We start from the raw sequence: 17,308 nt of genomic DNA on the forward strand, positions 1-17,308 counted from the left end.
AAAAGAAAGGGCTGTTAAATGTATATGTTACCAACGGCGCGGGGGGGGGGGATTAGATATATTTTCTAAATGACCGCCTGGTTTATGGTTGTTTAATCTGAGCCAATATTATGATATTAGTATTATATTATGCATGTCCTGCTGGGACCGCGTTGATTTGTTACCATGGTTTCCACCCGGTGACACTCAACGGACGCACACGTCGACACACGTTGTGCATGACGTACTTCCTCTCAAATATCATCTCGGGGAACATAACAGCTTTCCCCTGAACGTCAACACAAATAACACCAAACACCCCAACGTCCATCTAAAGATCACAGCCGAAACCCCGTTACTGTAACTGTTAACACACAAGACACCGACATGGTAAGAAGTTATACTTTGTATTTCGCTCCGTAGTACTTTTTTAAGTCGATCGTGCAAAAAACATGGTAGCATATTGTGCCGTTAGCTACATGTGGCAGAGTGCTGGGTACCGATTAGCCCCTCTCGGGACCTCTGAATGTGCTTAAAAAAAATCTAAACCATAAGGCTTTGAAAATATATATATATAAATATGGCTAGTAATGTGAAGTAGGGCTGGTCATATTAATACATTTCAGTAATTGATTGATTGCATACTTTATCAAAAGAATAACACAAAAAGCCATAGGGGCTTGTTTCATTGTGGTCTTTTGGGGGCTATTATATTGAGATATGAGACTAGATATGGTCCTGGATTTTGGATATTGCAAATAGGGCTCATCTGTTGTATTGTCCTGGTTTCACTTCATTTTATACTTTGTTTCAAAAATGGTATATATCAGTCAGACATTGTAGACATCGTTTTGTCCATTCATTGTCCTAGAGCTTCAGGTGTTTGAAGCTGCTGTGCGCTAAGTTCGTACACCAGGTTATCAATATCTAAATGTCAACATTGTGAGCATGCAACAGTTGTAACATGGGGCTGTGAATGAATGGCTGTGATCTGATCAGGGTGGTTGGTCGATACAGGCCGGCACTGCTAGCTTGTACATCTATTGCTTGCTTGGCAATGAATTTAATTAAGATCAATAGAATAAATTCAGTTAACACTCAATTAGATCAATAGAATAAATTCAGTTAACACTCAATTAGATCAATAGAATATAAATTCAGTTAACACCCCATTTCCCCTCACTGTATATGTATCTTTTCCCTTTTTGCTTCCTATATGATGAATTCCTGTTCTGTTCTTTAGCTACATAGAAGTGTCTATTTGTATGTCTCTAAATGTTTTGATGAATTGAACAATGTGGACCCTGTTGTAAACAAGTGTAATGCTTAATTGGGTCGTCCACTCACAGTTAACAGTCTTTGTATTGAGTTTGTGCTTAAAATGTACTGTAAATTCTACAAACTGTTAATAAATATTTCAATCAATCAATCAATTAGATCAATAGAATAAATTCAGTTAACACTCAATTAGATCAATTCCAAAGGAAATCTAACTCAATCCGTTTGCTTTTGTTTTTGTTGTGTGTCCTCTGCAGCCTCAGAACGAACACATTGAGTTAGCCCGTAAGCGGCATGGCTACCGCCTGGATCACCACGAGAGGAAGAGGAAGAAGGAGAGTCGTGAGGTTCACGAGCGATCGCACAAAGCCAAGAAGATGATCGGACTGAAGGCCAAGCTCTACCACAAGCAGAGGCACTCTGAGAAGATCCAGATGAAGAAGACGTGAGTACACACACACACACACACACAACAGTCCGATGCCTAATGTATGCTCCGCCGAAAATAGCCAACCTGATGGATAACTTTGAATTTAACAAATGCGTCTTAAAAAGATTGAGTAAATCAATTTACCATATTTCATCATTTGCATATTTAGGTCCTTGTCCGTGTCTCACAAATTTCTTTATTAAAATTAAAGTTTCCAAATTATGTGAGTTGAGGGAGTAGATTTCCGCTTTAGAACTTTGATTAAGGTGATTTGAGGTGGAATTTGAGGTGTAACATGACGATAAAAACAACATAGCTGCAAGAACCTGACGAAATGAGAAAAAAGTATTTCATTGAGGTAACCTTTGATGGAGTTATGATGGCGGATGTAAACATGCTGTTCCTCACCTTTTTTTTTTTTTTTAAGATATTTTTTGCGGCTTACGCCTTTTATTAATTTTTGAAGGGACAGACAGTAGGCTGACAGGAAACGGGAGAGAGATGGGGGGATGACATGCAGTAAAGGCCGTGTCGGGTCCGGGAGTCGAACCCGCGGCACACTGCGACTGGATTACCAGTCCGGTGCCCAGACCGTTACGCTACGGCCTGGGCCAGCTGTTCCTCACCTTGATCGAAGAAGCATTAAGTGAAAATAACCGTACTCTGTGGCCAAAACAATATTTAAGCATTTGCATTGGAAATTAAAACCACGTCGACTTGTTTTGCAGCATCAAAATGCACGAACAGAGAAGGACCAAGCAGAAGAACGATGACAAGACCCCCGAGGGAGCCGTGCCCGCCTACCTGTTGGACAGAGAGGGACAGACCCGTGCCAAGGTCCTCTCCAACATGATCAAGCAGAAGAGGAAAGAGAAGGCTGTAAGTTCACTTCAATTCTCATTGGATCCGAGGCACTGTGGGTGCACTCTGAGTCTGAATGGCCAGTTATATGTGCTGCCTTGTCTACTAATTGGCGTTTAAACTGGGACTGCAAATATAGAACATTCTCTACTATAATTAGTCTATAACTATAAGAAAATAAACGATAGTATAAAAAAAAAACTTGATTATTAGAACTGGTTGTTTGAGTTAGGACCTGCCGCAGTGGTGTCCGGTGATTCTGTCTCGTACGGAAAGGCGTTGGAGTCTCTCTCGAGGAGCGTAGTGAATACTGCTTGCATCTCTTTCATCTGTAATGATTAGTCGTTAATAGGGCTTGGCTGGATGCTTGTCACGATGACGATGCCAGTCGTCTATAGCCATGGACCTGATGTCAACTCTTTAGTTTCCATATATGAAGCTCTAGGTCAGCCCGGGCCAAGTATGGAGATTGTAATGTTAGTTAGTAAGATATGTGGGATATCTCCATATTTGGAGATAGTGAGAGCCTTCGTTACAGATAGTGTCAGCCCTAAAGTAAACGGACATACTGTGCTAAAAATGTAACTAATTGTCTTTTCTGTCTTTCTTTTCTTCCTGTAAAGGGTAAATGGGAGGTACCCCTGCCAAAGGTGCGAGCCCAGGGAGAGACGGAGGTGCTCAAAGTCCTCAGGACAGGAAAGAGGCAAAAGAAAGCCTGGAAGAGAATGGTCACCAAAGTCACCTTTGTTGGCGATGGCTTCACTCGAAAGCCTCCTAAATATGAGCGTTTCATCAGACCCATGGTAAGAAGATGAAACATTGTGTACTGCATGTTTCTGTGTGTATGTTTAACACCTCCTCACCTAACTGCATTGTATACTTGTACACTGAACAATCGACTATTGCACTCCAAACTGTGAAGAGATACACTTGTGATAGATAATGATGGCTAAACTACTGTAATGTAACCCATTAAGACCAGGGGCCGATTCTACAAAGGCCTTCTAAATTAGTAGTTCTCACACTTTCAACATTTTTCAAAATTATGTTAAAAAATAGCAGATGTACAAGCTCGCAACGCAGCACAAAGTGACGCGCAGTGAGCTTGTATGTCTGCTATTCTTTTAATAGCCAACACAAAAATGTAAAATGACAGATGCTTTCCTGTTTTGTTTATAAAAAAAATACCTTACTAAACTATTTTCTCTTTTCCATCTCCTCCAGGGCTTGCGTTTTAAGAAGGCCCATGTCACCCATCCAGAGCTGAAAGCCACTTTCTGCCTGCCCATCCTTGGAGTGAAGAAGAACCCGTCATCTCCTCTCTACACGTCCCTAGGAGTCATCACCAAGGGAACTGTTATTGAAGTCAATGTCAGTGAGCTGGGCTTGGTTACACAAGGAGGAAAGGTCATCTGGGGTGAGTCTTCAGTTAGTGTGTTTTTAATCTCTCGAAACGTAGCGTCCCTATTCTGGGCCGAACATTTGGCAAAAATACCAGATCTAAAAGCTCATTGTCAATCTACATCACACACATCCTGAGCTTGCTGATCGGCTATTGTCTGAGGATATTTGGTCTACAGGGGAAAAAAGTAGGACTAGTATAGGGTTACCTTTAACCAAAGTGGTTAGAGGTAGAAAATCCATATAATGATGTGACCTCTTCAAATAAGCGGCAAATGTAGTTTGCAAAGAACTAAAGTCTGATTAACTGATTATACTCATCAAAGTGATCACACTTGGTAATGTTTGTTTAAAGTGCTCTAAACAAACATTAAAAGTCCACATAGACTTGGCTGCCACATGAAGTAATTTCTGAAAGAAAGCGCCCCTCAAAAACAACGAACATGTGCATGGCTCTGCATGGAAGTACAGTTCATCCTGTACACTGTAAAGCACTTTATTATGGTGTACTATGCATATAAGTGGTACAGTATGTTGTAGCTTTAAAGGTATTTTTTCTTTTTGTTATTCCCCAGGTAAATATGCCCAGTGTACAAATAACCCAGAGAATGACGGCTGCATTAACGCTGTTCTGCTCGTGTAAAAGGACTCTTCCATACAGACTGTAGTTGGTTACTGTACTACCACCCGTAGTACATTTGGCCTGAGCTGCCCGACAGGACTAAGAAAACATGGACGGAGCATCCAAGGACGGGATCATCTGAAAAGCATCTAGAAGGCTGACTGCCGTTGAAGATATTTCTGTAACGGAGCTGATACTCAAAACAAAATAAAGGGGTTGGGTTGACATTAAAATGTGTGACATTTCGTCATTAAGTTTATTTGTAATAAACCAAGCAAATCCAAGCCATGTTTATTGATGCCTTAAGGCTTTAAACCTTAAACACAGAAATAAAGATGTATAATAGAAACACGTTTGCCATTGGGAATTGTGTCTTTGTCACTGTTCAGTCTGTGGACCATCCGGGGGTCAAATTGTGTTTGTAACTCCATGTACCTATGGAACAGGGTCCATTTGGATCCATGGGTACACTCTCAGAGTGTCACTGAAGATTTGACAGCGTTGACTGGGGTCCCAGAGATCAACTACTGCATGAAATGGGGATCTGGAGCCTAATGCATATCAAACTGGGAGTCCTTGAATAAAAAAAAAGGTCAAATTATAATCACTGTCCTATGTCATGTAATGGTGTCCAACTGACATGTGGCAGCCAAGTCTGGACTAATGTCTAATGTTTGTCTTATTCATGCGCCCCAAAAATCAGCATGCCATGGACTTTTATAACCTAGTGTTACAAAAGCTTTCTTTAACACTTACAATATTGTACTGTAAACAAAGCATTAGTAGCTGTAAATTATAACTGAGGCAGCATATCCACATCCATTTTTTCTCTCTTCTAATTTTGGTGCAACCACTTCTACATCCAGCTTGCAAAGTCCATGTACGTGTTTGTGTACCTGTGACCTGTGTGTGTGAGCATGAGTGGTGTGCGCATGGTTAAATTGGAACGAGAGAAGTATGTGACATGGCTGCCACCTGCTGGACGACGGGAGTTGCACCACTTGGGTCACACTGGTGTGCTTTTTATTTTACAACCCATTTTTTCACCCAGTGTCAATTATCTAATGTAATCCTGGGCGCTACACTTCCTCTGCCAACCTGGGGGGGGGCAGCGGATTGACCTCATGCTTCCTTCTAAGCATGAGGAGTCCAAGCTGCTTCTTTACACCTGACGGGGGTTTCCCCGGCCGGACGTAGCACATGGAAGGAACACGTTATTCCGACCAGTTCCTTTCCCCTCCATCAGGTGCCCCGGCTGGCCAGGGGGAGGTAGTTTTAGAGACCAGGATTACTGCATGTTTTTGTGAGGGTACCTACCCTAGGGGACACAGGGAGAACATGCAAACTCCACACAGAAAGGCCCTTTCGCCAACCCCGCTTCGGGTATGGGTACTGATAACGTGGAGGAGGGAACGCGCCTACAGCGTCCCCAGCGGGAATCGAACCCAGGACCTTCTAGCTGAGAGGCGACAGCACTACTGACTGCCACAGTGTCCCTATTAAGTACAGTTTTGAGGTATAGACTATTTACAATTTTACTGCTACTCCACTACATAACATCTCAGAGGCAATTATTGTACTTTTACTCCACTACAATTATTTAAAAACCTTAGTAGGCTACTAGTAGATACTTTGTAGATTATAATTATTACAAAACATACAGCGACTTCAGCCCTCGTTTACATTTCGGCCATTTGAAAATTTGCAGCCCAAAATTCACTGCATTGCGAATCGATGCATTATGAGTTTGTAGATCTGCTATTTTCAAAGCATTTTTTCTTTTGAATCTTGTGAAATGGGACATTCTGTATGATGACATTTAGTTTTGGTACTTTTAGGCACATTTTTAATTGATACCAATAATTTTTAATTCCAGACTTTTACTTATAACAGAGTATTTCTACATTGTGATATTGATGCTTGTTTACGTTAAAGCGAACAGAACTCGGACCTCCTCGTGACGTGGTCTGAGTTCGGGTCACTTCAAAAGGGGTCCGTGTCCTTTTGGAGCGCCTTATAGGGTTAGATACTTTTTAAAGGTGATTGATGTAACTAAAGTAGCCTAAGTCATAAAACAAAAAGTTCTGATGGTAATCATTACTATACAGAGTCTGAGTGTTTGTTCAGTGATTCCCATCTCTGTACTGCTGTTTTTAGTGTTCTTTTTTCCCTAATAAGGATGTTTTTACTTGCCCTCTCCCCCGCCCCGTTGTAACATAAGTGGATAGTAAAGCCCTGGTGTGTCCCATCCATCTTCAACCGCTTATCCGTAGTCGGGTACATCGCAGGGGGCAACAGCAACAGCAACAGCAGTGCTCCAGAGTTCCCTCTCCAGAGCAACATTAGTGACTTCCTCCTGGGGGATTCCGAGACGTTCCAAGGCCAGTGAGTCGATGTATTTCCTCCAAATGCGCCTTGGTCTGCCCCGGGGTCTCCTCCCAGTGGGACGTGCGTCGAGGACCTCCCTAGGGAGGCGCCCGAGAGGCATCCTAACCAGATGCCCGAACCACCTCAGCTGGCTCCTTTCCAGGCGAAGGAGCAGCGGTGCTACTCCTACTACCATTTATTTTGTATCTTATGGAAAGAAAATGACCATAACACATGACTGTCTGCTTACCAAGTATATTTAATTGGCACAGTTAACACAATACAAAGTATTCAGTGCTCCAAAAAACACAAGCATTGGCTACCAAATGGAACACAAAACGAAAAGTGCAAAAACACACCATTTGGTAGACTTTACAAAAACAAAAAAACAAAATAAAAAGAGACAGAAAAAAAGTAAAAAGTATTTTACTTAGCAAAGCAGAAAAGGTAACAGTATAACTTCAATAGTTAAAATAGATGTTTTTCTTTTTTTTCTTAGTTTAAAATGTATTTATATATTCATATATTTTCTCTAATTCCAATAAGCCATTTCTTCTGTACAGATAAAGCCGTATTCTCCGGTGAACTGGCTAAACATTGGTAGACGTGGCTGTCTGTACACTGTCACGATTTGCGAGTTAATTAAAACTCTGAGGAGTGTACGAATGTGACCAAATGGACCCTTGGGTCCATTTTGGTCACATTCGTACAATCCCAGAGTTACAAATGGTGCATTTTTACTGCATAAAGTCACCGCTCTTACATATATACTCGGTATGTGTGCTTCACCTAAATGTTCTCCGATCCATCTCACCAACTTTGAAATGATTCGACTCTTACGAATATTCGATTTGTATTCTTATGACACAATAAGTGGCTTTTCTTTTTTCATATGTATTCACAGATCAAGATAAGGGTGGAAGGGGCGAAAAAAGCTCAAATTGGGGCTCTCGGACTTGATTCCCTGCCGGAAAGGAAGCAGGTGTTTGCATTTAGTCGTTGCACCCATGTTAACCACAGAGACCAACCGATTCACGGTTTATTCCAGATTTGACACTTTAATGTCGATCAGTATTCAGTCCTATAGCCTACATTAAAAAAAAATGTATTAAAATACTTACGGAGACGAGATCTTGACAACGGCTTAATTTCTTTTTTAAATCAAAACAAAACAGAAAAATATTTATTACACATATTTGCAGTTAAGGGATTTCAGTCCAACATAGGATAGGCAGATCAAGTTGCTGGTATTAAAAAAAAAAAAGAAACAGGTGCAAATGTTTTTTTCCAGCTTAAAAACAAACAAACTACACTAAAACTTAAAAAGCAAAACATTTCTTCGACCCAAATGTCATCAAAAAATGAAATACAAATGTTAACCTTATGTGCCTTTGAGATAGGGAAACAGAGGACATAATCTGCAGTCTTGACAGAATCCCCAAACAAAGCTGAAAAATCACGTCTAAAATCCTTTTTTTTTTTGGTACCACAGATGACATCAGCATTGTTTTTCAAATGCAGTGGTAACATAAAAACTAGAACCCTAGCAAGCATTTGATGAAGAAAACACACGCTCAGACGTACGAGCTACTGTACGCCACACGCCGTGGCCATTTTCGTCAAAGAGCTTTGTTGTTGTAGACGCCGGGGAAAAAAGGTATAGTCACTCCGCTCAACAAAGTATAATAGGGTTTAAGTGGTTTTAAGGCCCAAAATTGAGAACTGTGCCTCGTTTTAATTATTTCAGTCACGTGACATTGCGTGGGAGTGAATCACGGCATATTTTCACATACAGTGTCGGTAGACAGCAGTAAACAGACCATACTAAAGCATTGGATAGAAGCGAGCAGGCAGGGGTGGGGGGGGGCATTATGGAGACATTTGACACACCTGTGATACGCCACAAGGTTGATAATAATAACTGTAAACTATCCCAAACCGTCTGCTTTTCAACACAAACGGGAGTCGGACACTGCTGAGTCTGACATTATCACAACCACACTGTGTGTGATGATCACAGCACGACACATTCATAACCCTCCCGATCGAGTCCCGTCCAATCACAGCACAATTGAGACGTCAATTGCTTAGTTAAGAGTAACGAGATTAAAGCTGCAATCCATAAGTTATTTTAGTGAATAAAATGTTAGATTATGTTCCAGACATTCTCTAGCACATGTCCAATAGTGGTTGTTGTAGATGGTCTCTAGCCTCGTGTAGCCAGCCTTTCATCTGCCTAAGTCTGGCCCCTCTCAATAGTGGGAGGACTTCACGGCCAAAGTGGTGACGAGCCAACCAGATTCGTCTGGAACCAGGCTATAACCAACCAGGGCCCAGTATTAAAATAAGGGGCGGGACATTGCGAAGGAAAATCTAAAACTGAGAGGGACGAGACTAAATAGCCACGCAGTGATATTAGCATCGCTACGCGAGTGAACTGTAGAAATGTTGGTCGGGATGGGTTTCGAGTCCCAGGACCCGGACCTAAACATTATGGATTGCAGCTTTAAGCTGGGTAATACTGGGAGGGCATGACTTACTCACTGTTCTAATGACACAATAAGAGCTTTCTTTGAAAAACTAAAATTATTGAAGAAAAAAAAAAGATCAACCACAGGCACGGAACCAGGAAGGTGGCGTATCAGGTTAATTAAGAAGGTGAGTGACCAGGCAAATGAGGGGGGGGGGGTGTTAACTGAATCAGAAAGGCCGGTCGTCGGTGGCAACGCGGCACTGCAAGCCAGCCACGACCACCCTGGGCCGACAGCAGAGGGGTGGAGGAGGAGACAGGGCAAGCATGCAGAATTTGGAAACGACCACACTGCCGCTGCACAGTGCTCAAAGCAGCCCATCATAATACAACAACAAGATGCCAGAGGGGAGAGAGAGTGGTTAGGAAAGGAGATGATGCGTGAGGTGTGTGAGGAGTCCCAGAGAGGAAGGTGACACCGGAAGGTGACAAAGCGCTTCGGAAAGGAGATGCATGAGGTGTGTGTGAGTCCGAGAGAGGAAGGTGACACCGGTGAGAGTGACGATGAAGTCTGATGCATACGTCGTTATACACGACGGCATCGCTTGCCCGGAAAATAGCTGACCTTACAAGCTGACGCCGTCGTAAGATGATGGAGTGTAAAGGGGGGTTAATACACCGTGAAACACTTCTAGGGCCGTGTTAACGTTTTGTTGCGCACCCCGGACAGTTTTGATTCAATATCTCATGCATAGACTTCATGCATGGATGGGACTCCTGGATGCAACATTATAACCCATACTATTAGCATAATAAAATAGTGAATGAGCTCATATAGGAGGGTTTTCGTGTCCGATCGAATGAATATTAAATATCTAAATATTGAATCGAGCAACTTAGAAACTGTCTGGAGTGCAACACAAAAGCAATGACCTCAGACGTGTTCTAAAGTGTTCCTGCTCCTCCCAGACCAGTGTTGATTTCGTCGACTATATATATTGACAATTTCGTAAAAAAAATAAAAACTAGACTAAAATGTTAGGAAGGGACTATAGTGGACAAGAGATCCAGTATAAGTCATTTTAAAATTAGTTGCATGCTGAAAATAGCAGATCTACAAGCTCACAACGTGTTGCGCTGCGACGCGTTGTGGGCTTGTAGATCTGCTATATTTAGCAAGTGGGGAAAAAAAACTGCCAAAAACAACACTGTCCCAGACCAGTCACTATGAGACCGGATACCAGTCCCAGTATGGAATGGATGGACTCCAAAGTCAAGGGGAGTTGTTGTTATGGTCGATGTGGAAAATATGCACGGCATGATTCAGTCAGTGAAACACACAATACCAAGATCCTCACTGAGTCGCACGCATGCACGTACGCACAGCACAGCACACACGCACGCACAGCACACACGCACACACACGAAACAAAACAACATTCAGCATAAATATCTCTGTCCTTCCTTCACATATACGGTGTGTAACCTGGTGATTATAGAGCTGTGTTTGTGAGTGGAATGAATGGCAGGTCGCCTTAAAAGCTGCAATCCATAACTTTCTTTATCGTGAATAAAATGTTATTCTGACCAACCGGTATGGAATGGTATGTTATAACATACTGTATGGAATGGTATGTTATAACATACTGTATGGAATGGTTTATAACATACTGTATGGAACGGTATGTCATAACTAACAATATAACTGACCAACCTGTATGGAACGGTATGTTATAACTAATACCCCCCCCCCCACACCCACACCCACACCAAACCTTCAAGGCATGATCAAAACCTACAAGCCATCCAGCTCTCTTAGACCAGCTAACATACTGTAGGAACACTGTCCGAGGCTTCCCTGGACAACGCTCCACGCGTCCTAGACTCTTCTCTCCCAGACTGTGGTATAAACTCCCTCTTGCAGTCAGAACTGCAGACTTGCTCCCAATCTCCCGACTGAAGACTGCACCTCTTCAGACTCCTTTGTTGTTACCTTTTTTTTGTTTAGTTCTTTTTGACAAAGGCTAGTTTACTATGCAGATATCCTTTAAAAAAAAAAAAAATTATACCACAGAATGTTTTTATTTATTTATTTTAACATATTGTTTAGGTTCATTGTATCCTACTTTCTTTGAGGCACTAGATTGTTCTCTTTACACTCTACTTATTCTCATTTACCTTGTTTGTTGGACTAGAGTTCACACTTACTCTACCTATTTGGATCTCATACTTGTAAGTCGCTCTCTGGATAAGAATTTGTAAGTTGCATTATAGTGGTTTTTACTCAAGCTCAAAAGACAATATTAGCTCAGCAGCGTTATTCGAAACCCTACACGACTTGTGCAAGGACACGTTGTGATTGGCCAATAGCTACTTTGAGTGTCAGTCGGAGCAAATGCTCTCGCCAGAACATGACTCACTATTCTGTCCTTATCGGGTCACAACTCCAACGGCACTGAGTCGGCTCAAACTTCGCAACGCAACGGCAACTTGCTGACATTAGCTCGCTCGGTGGTGCCTCACGCGGCTCTAGTTCGCTTGAGACAGCTCACCTCCGTTGCGGTGAAAAAAACTATGCTTTATCGACCAAAAAACTGTCTGAAATTGTTGCAGGCGAGACGCGAGAGGCACTTCCGCGTTGGCCACAGAAGCGGGGTGTGGTTATAAGCACAAGTCGTGTAGGAATTAGAATGTCGCAGATCAGCAGTAGAAATGCCGGTGCTTGCTAAAGGTACTGTACCTGCCTGGGATCAAATCCCCACATAGGACAAGAACGTTATGGATTGCAGCTTTGATTCCACTCCTAGATGGGTCAGCAGTGCCATTTAATCAGTGACCAGTAATCTGCGTCCGTGACCGAACAGACTGGTGCTCAACGATGGACCTTTACGGGTCTATAACTCTGGCCCCAAAAGAACTTTGGTTCTAGAACTGCTTCAGTTCGTAACAGTTAAATTATTTGACAGCGTAGATTGGGGGTCCCAGGGACTAACAGTGGTATCAAATGGGGGTCCGTGGCCTAATGCAAATCTAACTGGGGGTCCTTGAAATGAATAAAGGTTTCGAATCACTGACCCAACAGACCAAAAACACACAACCGCCTGGTTATATTCAGGTCTGTCTCCAGCCGGTCCCACCGCCCTGATTGTAATTCCTGACCCCATCCTGCCTACTCCATGTGCATGAGTGTGTTGTTGGGGAAAAAGGTGAGGAGAGAGAGAAGCGGTAAAGGGCAGAGGTTCTCAGAGCGAGCGAGAGAGAGAGAGAGAGAGAGAGACAGACAGACCAACACACGGTAGCCCAAGCGGAGTCAGGTTGCATCGAGATGCCAAGCTTTGCATGAGACAACGTAGACAAAAAATCTATATTGTTTGTGGTGCGTGTGATTGTTGTTGTACACGTGTTATGAGTACGGAAAGGTTATCGGTGCTAAAACAAAATTTGGAGGGAATTTCTTTCACCGTCACTTCATGCCAGCGACGTTTACAGGAGAAGCGCAATACTATGTCGATGTTTGTAAATCGTTTGTAAATTGAGAGATGCTTTAATCAATGTGTTCATGGTTCACTTTGTCTCTCTGACTTTAGCACGGCGGGTTCTCCCAGGCTGCTTGCCCTGCCAGTCCTCATCCAGCCTCACTCTTTTAAGGAATCTGCAAATCAGAAAAGGAAAAAAAGAAAAAGAAAAAGAATGACAAAAAGAAAAAAAAAGTTAGATATAGCTCTCGAGGAAATCATGTTTAAAATCACAGCAACCCAAAAGCTATTCAGACAGATATATAGAAATGAAGGCCGAAAAGCAGTTTCATTGCATTGCGTTAACCACGTGAACCCTTTAGCGCGCCCCGCTGTTCAGGGGGCGAACATTAGCAGAACTGCAAGCTCACAGCGTGGCACCATTTGAGCTTGTAGAACGGCTAATTCCGGCAAATACTGTAGATTTGGTGGGGGAAAAATATAATTAATATAGACCCTTGCGTCACTCCCGTCAACAAAGTAAGGTTTCAGTGGTTAAAGTATTTTTGGATGAATGATGCCATGGTGTCAGCGAGGTACACATAATCTGTTCACAACTAGGTGAAAACTGTCTGCCAGTTGACAATATTGTTTTGTTTAGCAGTTACTGTACCATGAGCAAAAAAAATCTATCAATTTATTTAACCCATTTAGGCCTGACCTCAACATTTTAAAAAAATCTTCAAAATCATTTTTTCCCCTCCAAAATAGCAGACCTACAAGCTCGTAGCTCGAGCTTGTAGATCTGCTATTTTTCAATAGCTAAATTATAACATAATGGGGGGGGGGGTTCCCGCCCAAAATGGGTTAATCAATACAGCATATTCTGCTCTGGTTTATGGTCTGGCATGAAATGCACGTTATAAGCGCGACAACCCAGTTTAACCTGTCACGACATGCTGATTAAGCACATGTTATCACAAAATGGGCTAGCATGCGCGCGGCACATCCTCCACAAAGGGGCCGCTCACACTGAGCACTACATTGTGTTTGTTATAATTGTGGTGTGAACTCTGCCATCCGCTTGACTTAGAACGATTTCTTTAAACTATTAGCTTATTGTTGTATACAGTAGTTCTATAGTTATAGTGCTCAGTGTGAAATGGTGAAATTAAAATGATATTTCCAACTTGAACCATGAGCTGTGGCAGAAAACAAAATGAGCAGTTTTGTAATGAGAAAACAGTTTGACAGATCTCAGCCTATACGTCTAAATCAAACAACTCCTCATCAGCAGAGATGCCTAATTTATGTCCACCATCGCCAGATGATGTTGTACGCCTAAAAATAAGCAGACCTACAAGCTCACAATCTGTCGCGTCCGCGACCCCGAGCCTGTAGATCTGCTATTTTAGGCATTGCAATGTTGTAGTGCAACAAAGTATTAAGGGTAGCATGTCCAACAAGATTCATTTTCCTGGACTGGCCTGGGCCAGTCACGAGCCCGTCGGCCCCCCATCTCTCTCCCCCTTTCCTGTCATATTACTGTACCCCAGAGTAATCTAGTAAGAGAGTAATGACACTCCCGTTGACTCTCATTGTAACAAAGGAATGCGGAAGTGCTCAATGGAATAGTTCCATCCATAGGAGCAATGTTTGGAACTATCGCCCTATAGGCACCCGCTTTGCGGTGAGATCAAAGCGTGTCACCAATCTCTTACTAGATTACTCTGCTGTACCCTATCAAATAAAGGCAAAAAAGACATACAAAATACTTTTTGAATTGTTCACAATTGGAGCGTCACATTAGGTGCTGAGCTTTTATTTTGGTCTTGCAAGCTCATATGTGTGTGTTTTTTCATTTTATTTGCTTTGCTTTGCTGAGAGCTGAAATATATTTTTGGAAGTGTTTTAGCCTTCTTGGCGTTTTATCAGCTGGGGGAAAGAAAGGCCTTGGTGGACACAGCCCCTAAATCACGCTGTAACATTGCAGACATTTTAAATGGTAAGGAATGTCAGCGAACTTAATAAGACCATAAAGCGCGTTCCACACAGATCATGCTTTCAAACACACACACACGCGCGCGCACACACACACTCACACTCACACTCACACACACACACACACACACACACACACACACACACACACACACACACACACACACACACACAGAGGCAGCCCTCCACCACACATGCAGGACACCACAATAGAGCCTTAGACATCATGATGAGCATGTCCTGCATGTCAGAATAAACCTGATCATCTCACCATGGGAGTTTTAGTACAGCTAATTCTCACTCCTGTATTCCTTTATGGGCCTGCAGAAACACAGCCCAACACTAGCATTACCAAATGCAATGGCTTTCATTGCAAAAAAGAAAGACTTTTGTTTAGCTGGCCCATTCATTCATTACATGACATTTTCTGTATCCATTATTTCAAGAGACTAACCATTAAGTAAGGGTAAAAAACAACGTAACAATAAATTGTTAATGTCTACCAGCACTAATACTGAGCTATACTGTAGCATGCAATACTACTTACTGTATGAGTGGGAGCAGCCTTTTTTTATTCTTTTTTTTTTATAGCCTACAAAAATATTTTTTTCTTCCATAATGTATAGATATATATATACTGTATATTACATAATATTCAAATTAGTTTTTCTGTTTGCACGATTTCACATTGCACAACAGGCATGCTTTCCTATTAGGTACAGCAAACAAGGGAAACACATTATTGTCGATCGATCGTTGATTTGATCAGTGACTTTGATCATTGTCATTTTCAGCATAATTATTCATAAAATGAGTGAATTCAGTGGCTCGTTAAGTACAATGGCTCATAAGACGTCGTGGACCATACAAACAATAAGCCACGTTCCACTGACCTAACATGTCAGGCTCTGCGTAGAAATCGGAGACAAAACCCCCGCTGAAAACATGTGTATGATGTATCTAATATGTACAGCTGTCAGTGGGCGAGCATTAAGGTTAAACTACACTATGCCTTGTCTTATCTTCTGTGACCACTAGGTGACACTGCAGTGCATATGACTTCTATTCTCCAGATAAAAAGGTCCATTATCAGTTCTTCTCACTTACCGGACAGCGGGCTTGTCTCAGTGTTTTCTGGGACATCGCCAAATGTTGTAATACAGTGGTTTAAAAAACACCCATTTCTTTTTAACGTTTCCTAAGAAATAGCGAAAATAGCACATCTGCAAACTCACCATGTCACCGCGGGGTGCGTCACGTTGTGAGCTTGTAGATTCGTACATTTTCACAGCTTTTGAAATGGAGCCTATAGCTTGATGAACTCATATTTGGGTACCGGAAAAGAAAGGAAAATTGTCTTTGGGGTCTCGACGAGCTAACAAGTTTGGGCACCACTGTTGTAACAGCAATGCAAATTCAGGATACTAATATTAAACTCCATCTGCAACTAACCCCACCTAATCCAACTGCCTTCGTACGGGCACAATGGACAGATGGGATTGGTCCATCGTTGTCGATGACAAGACAGGAAGAAGTCGGGGCATTCTGTGATCGCATTCTCTTATCGGAAATCACGTCCAGGAAAGAGAAGGATCCATTTTCTGACTCACAGGTAAAAGAAGAAAAGAATCTAAGGAACAAAGAATGTTTGGGAGTTAAATGTATGTCATAGCACCTTTGGCGTTGGTTTCCAAAAAGACTTCGACGTAGGACGAGGGGACGTATCCCTCCTCGTCCTCGTTCCGGCGGACTCGCGTCCACCCGTCTCCTTTGTCCTCCTCGATGACGTACAGCAGCTCTCCCTCCGTCACGGAGATGGTGCCTTCATTTTTACCTGGAGGGAACACAAGGAGAACGGTTGGCAAAGGAGGAGAGTGCGACGCGTTTGTGAGCTTGCAGATCTGCTATTTTCAGTGTGTAAAAGGACTTGTACTGGATCTCTTGTCCACTAGTCCCTTCCTAACATTTCAGTCTAGTTTTTATTTGGTGACGAAATTGTCATATATAATAATATATTCAGTCTTAGTTTTAGTCATCATAGCTTAGTTTTAATTTAGTTTCCATTCAGTTTTCGTCCGTGAAAAAGGGTAGTCGACGAACATTTTTCGTCTTGGCAAAAACAACAGTCTCTAGGCCTACCTTCAAACGGGTACAGGGCTTTACAGGTGCCAATGGTGGGTAGGGTCTCTTCATCGTCAAACTCGTCGTCGAACTCTGGCGTGCTGGAGGTAGGGAGGGCGGGGTTGGCGTTGACTTTCACCTGAGTCTCCGAACTCTGCTCCTCTGTGTAACTGCCATCCGGGCTGCTCAAAACACAAACAAACACCATAACAGTGTTAAAAAACAACAACAACATTGAGGAATATAATGGCGTAATCTTCTGAAAAGAAACAATAGGGATGCAACAGTTAATCGAACTAACCGATTTTGTGCGTGCGTGCGTG

At 42.4% G+C, this 17,308-nt stretch overlaps 2 protein-coding genes and 1 long non-coding RNA gene across 3 annotated transcripts in view; 2 read left to right on the forward strand and 1 right to left on the reverse strand.

The window, feature by feature from the left end:
* Window positions 1-217: 217 nt before the first annotated feature.
* nsa2 (NSA2 ribosome biogenesis homolog) lies at window positions 218-4,923 on the forward strand. Its single transcript, XM_083793675.1, has 6 exons — window positions 218-369; window positions 1,515-1,702; window positions 2,416-2,566; window positions 3,172-3,351; window positions 3,773-3,965; window positions 4,525-4,923. Exons 1-6 carry the CDS (start codon window positions 367-369, stop codon window positions 4,590-4,592), a joined length of 783 nt encoding a protein of 260 aa, XP_083649801.1. The 5' UTR covers window positions 218-366; the 3' UTR covers window positions 4,593-4,923.
* Window positions 4,924-7,183: 2,260 nt separating this feature from the next.
* Window positions 7,184-10,590, forward strand: LOC310878736. The gene is made up of 2 exons (XR_014570917.1): window positions 7,184-7,597; window positions 7,659-10,590. It is a non-coding gene; the product is annotated as an uncharacterized lncRNA (long non-coding RNA).
* Window positions 10,591-16,519: 5,929 nt separating this feature from the next.
* fnbp1b (formin binding protein 1b) overlaps window positions 16,520-17,308 on the reverse strand; it is a gene marked incomplete at its 3' end in the record, with an annotated part of 109,571 nt that continues 108,782 nt past the window's right edge. Inside the window, exons 16-17 of the mRNA XM_083793074.1 lie at window positions 17,004-17,167; window positions 16,520-16,698 (exon numbers count right to left, since the gene is read on the reverse strand). Coding sequence (XP_083649200.1) covers window positions 16,520-16,698; window positions 17,004-17,167 — 343 coding nt within the window. The remainder of the gene's footprint in view (window positions 16,699-17,003; window positions 17,168-17,308) is intronic.

This window comes from Protomyctophum parallelum (assembly GCF_964188405.1).
Source record: "Protomyctophum parallelum genome assembly, chromosome: 21".
Taxonomy (NCBI): domain Eukaryota; kingdom Metazoa; phylum Chordata; class Actinopteri; order Myctophiformes; family Myctophidae; genus Protomyctophum; species Protomyctophum parallelum.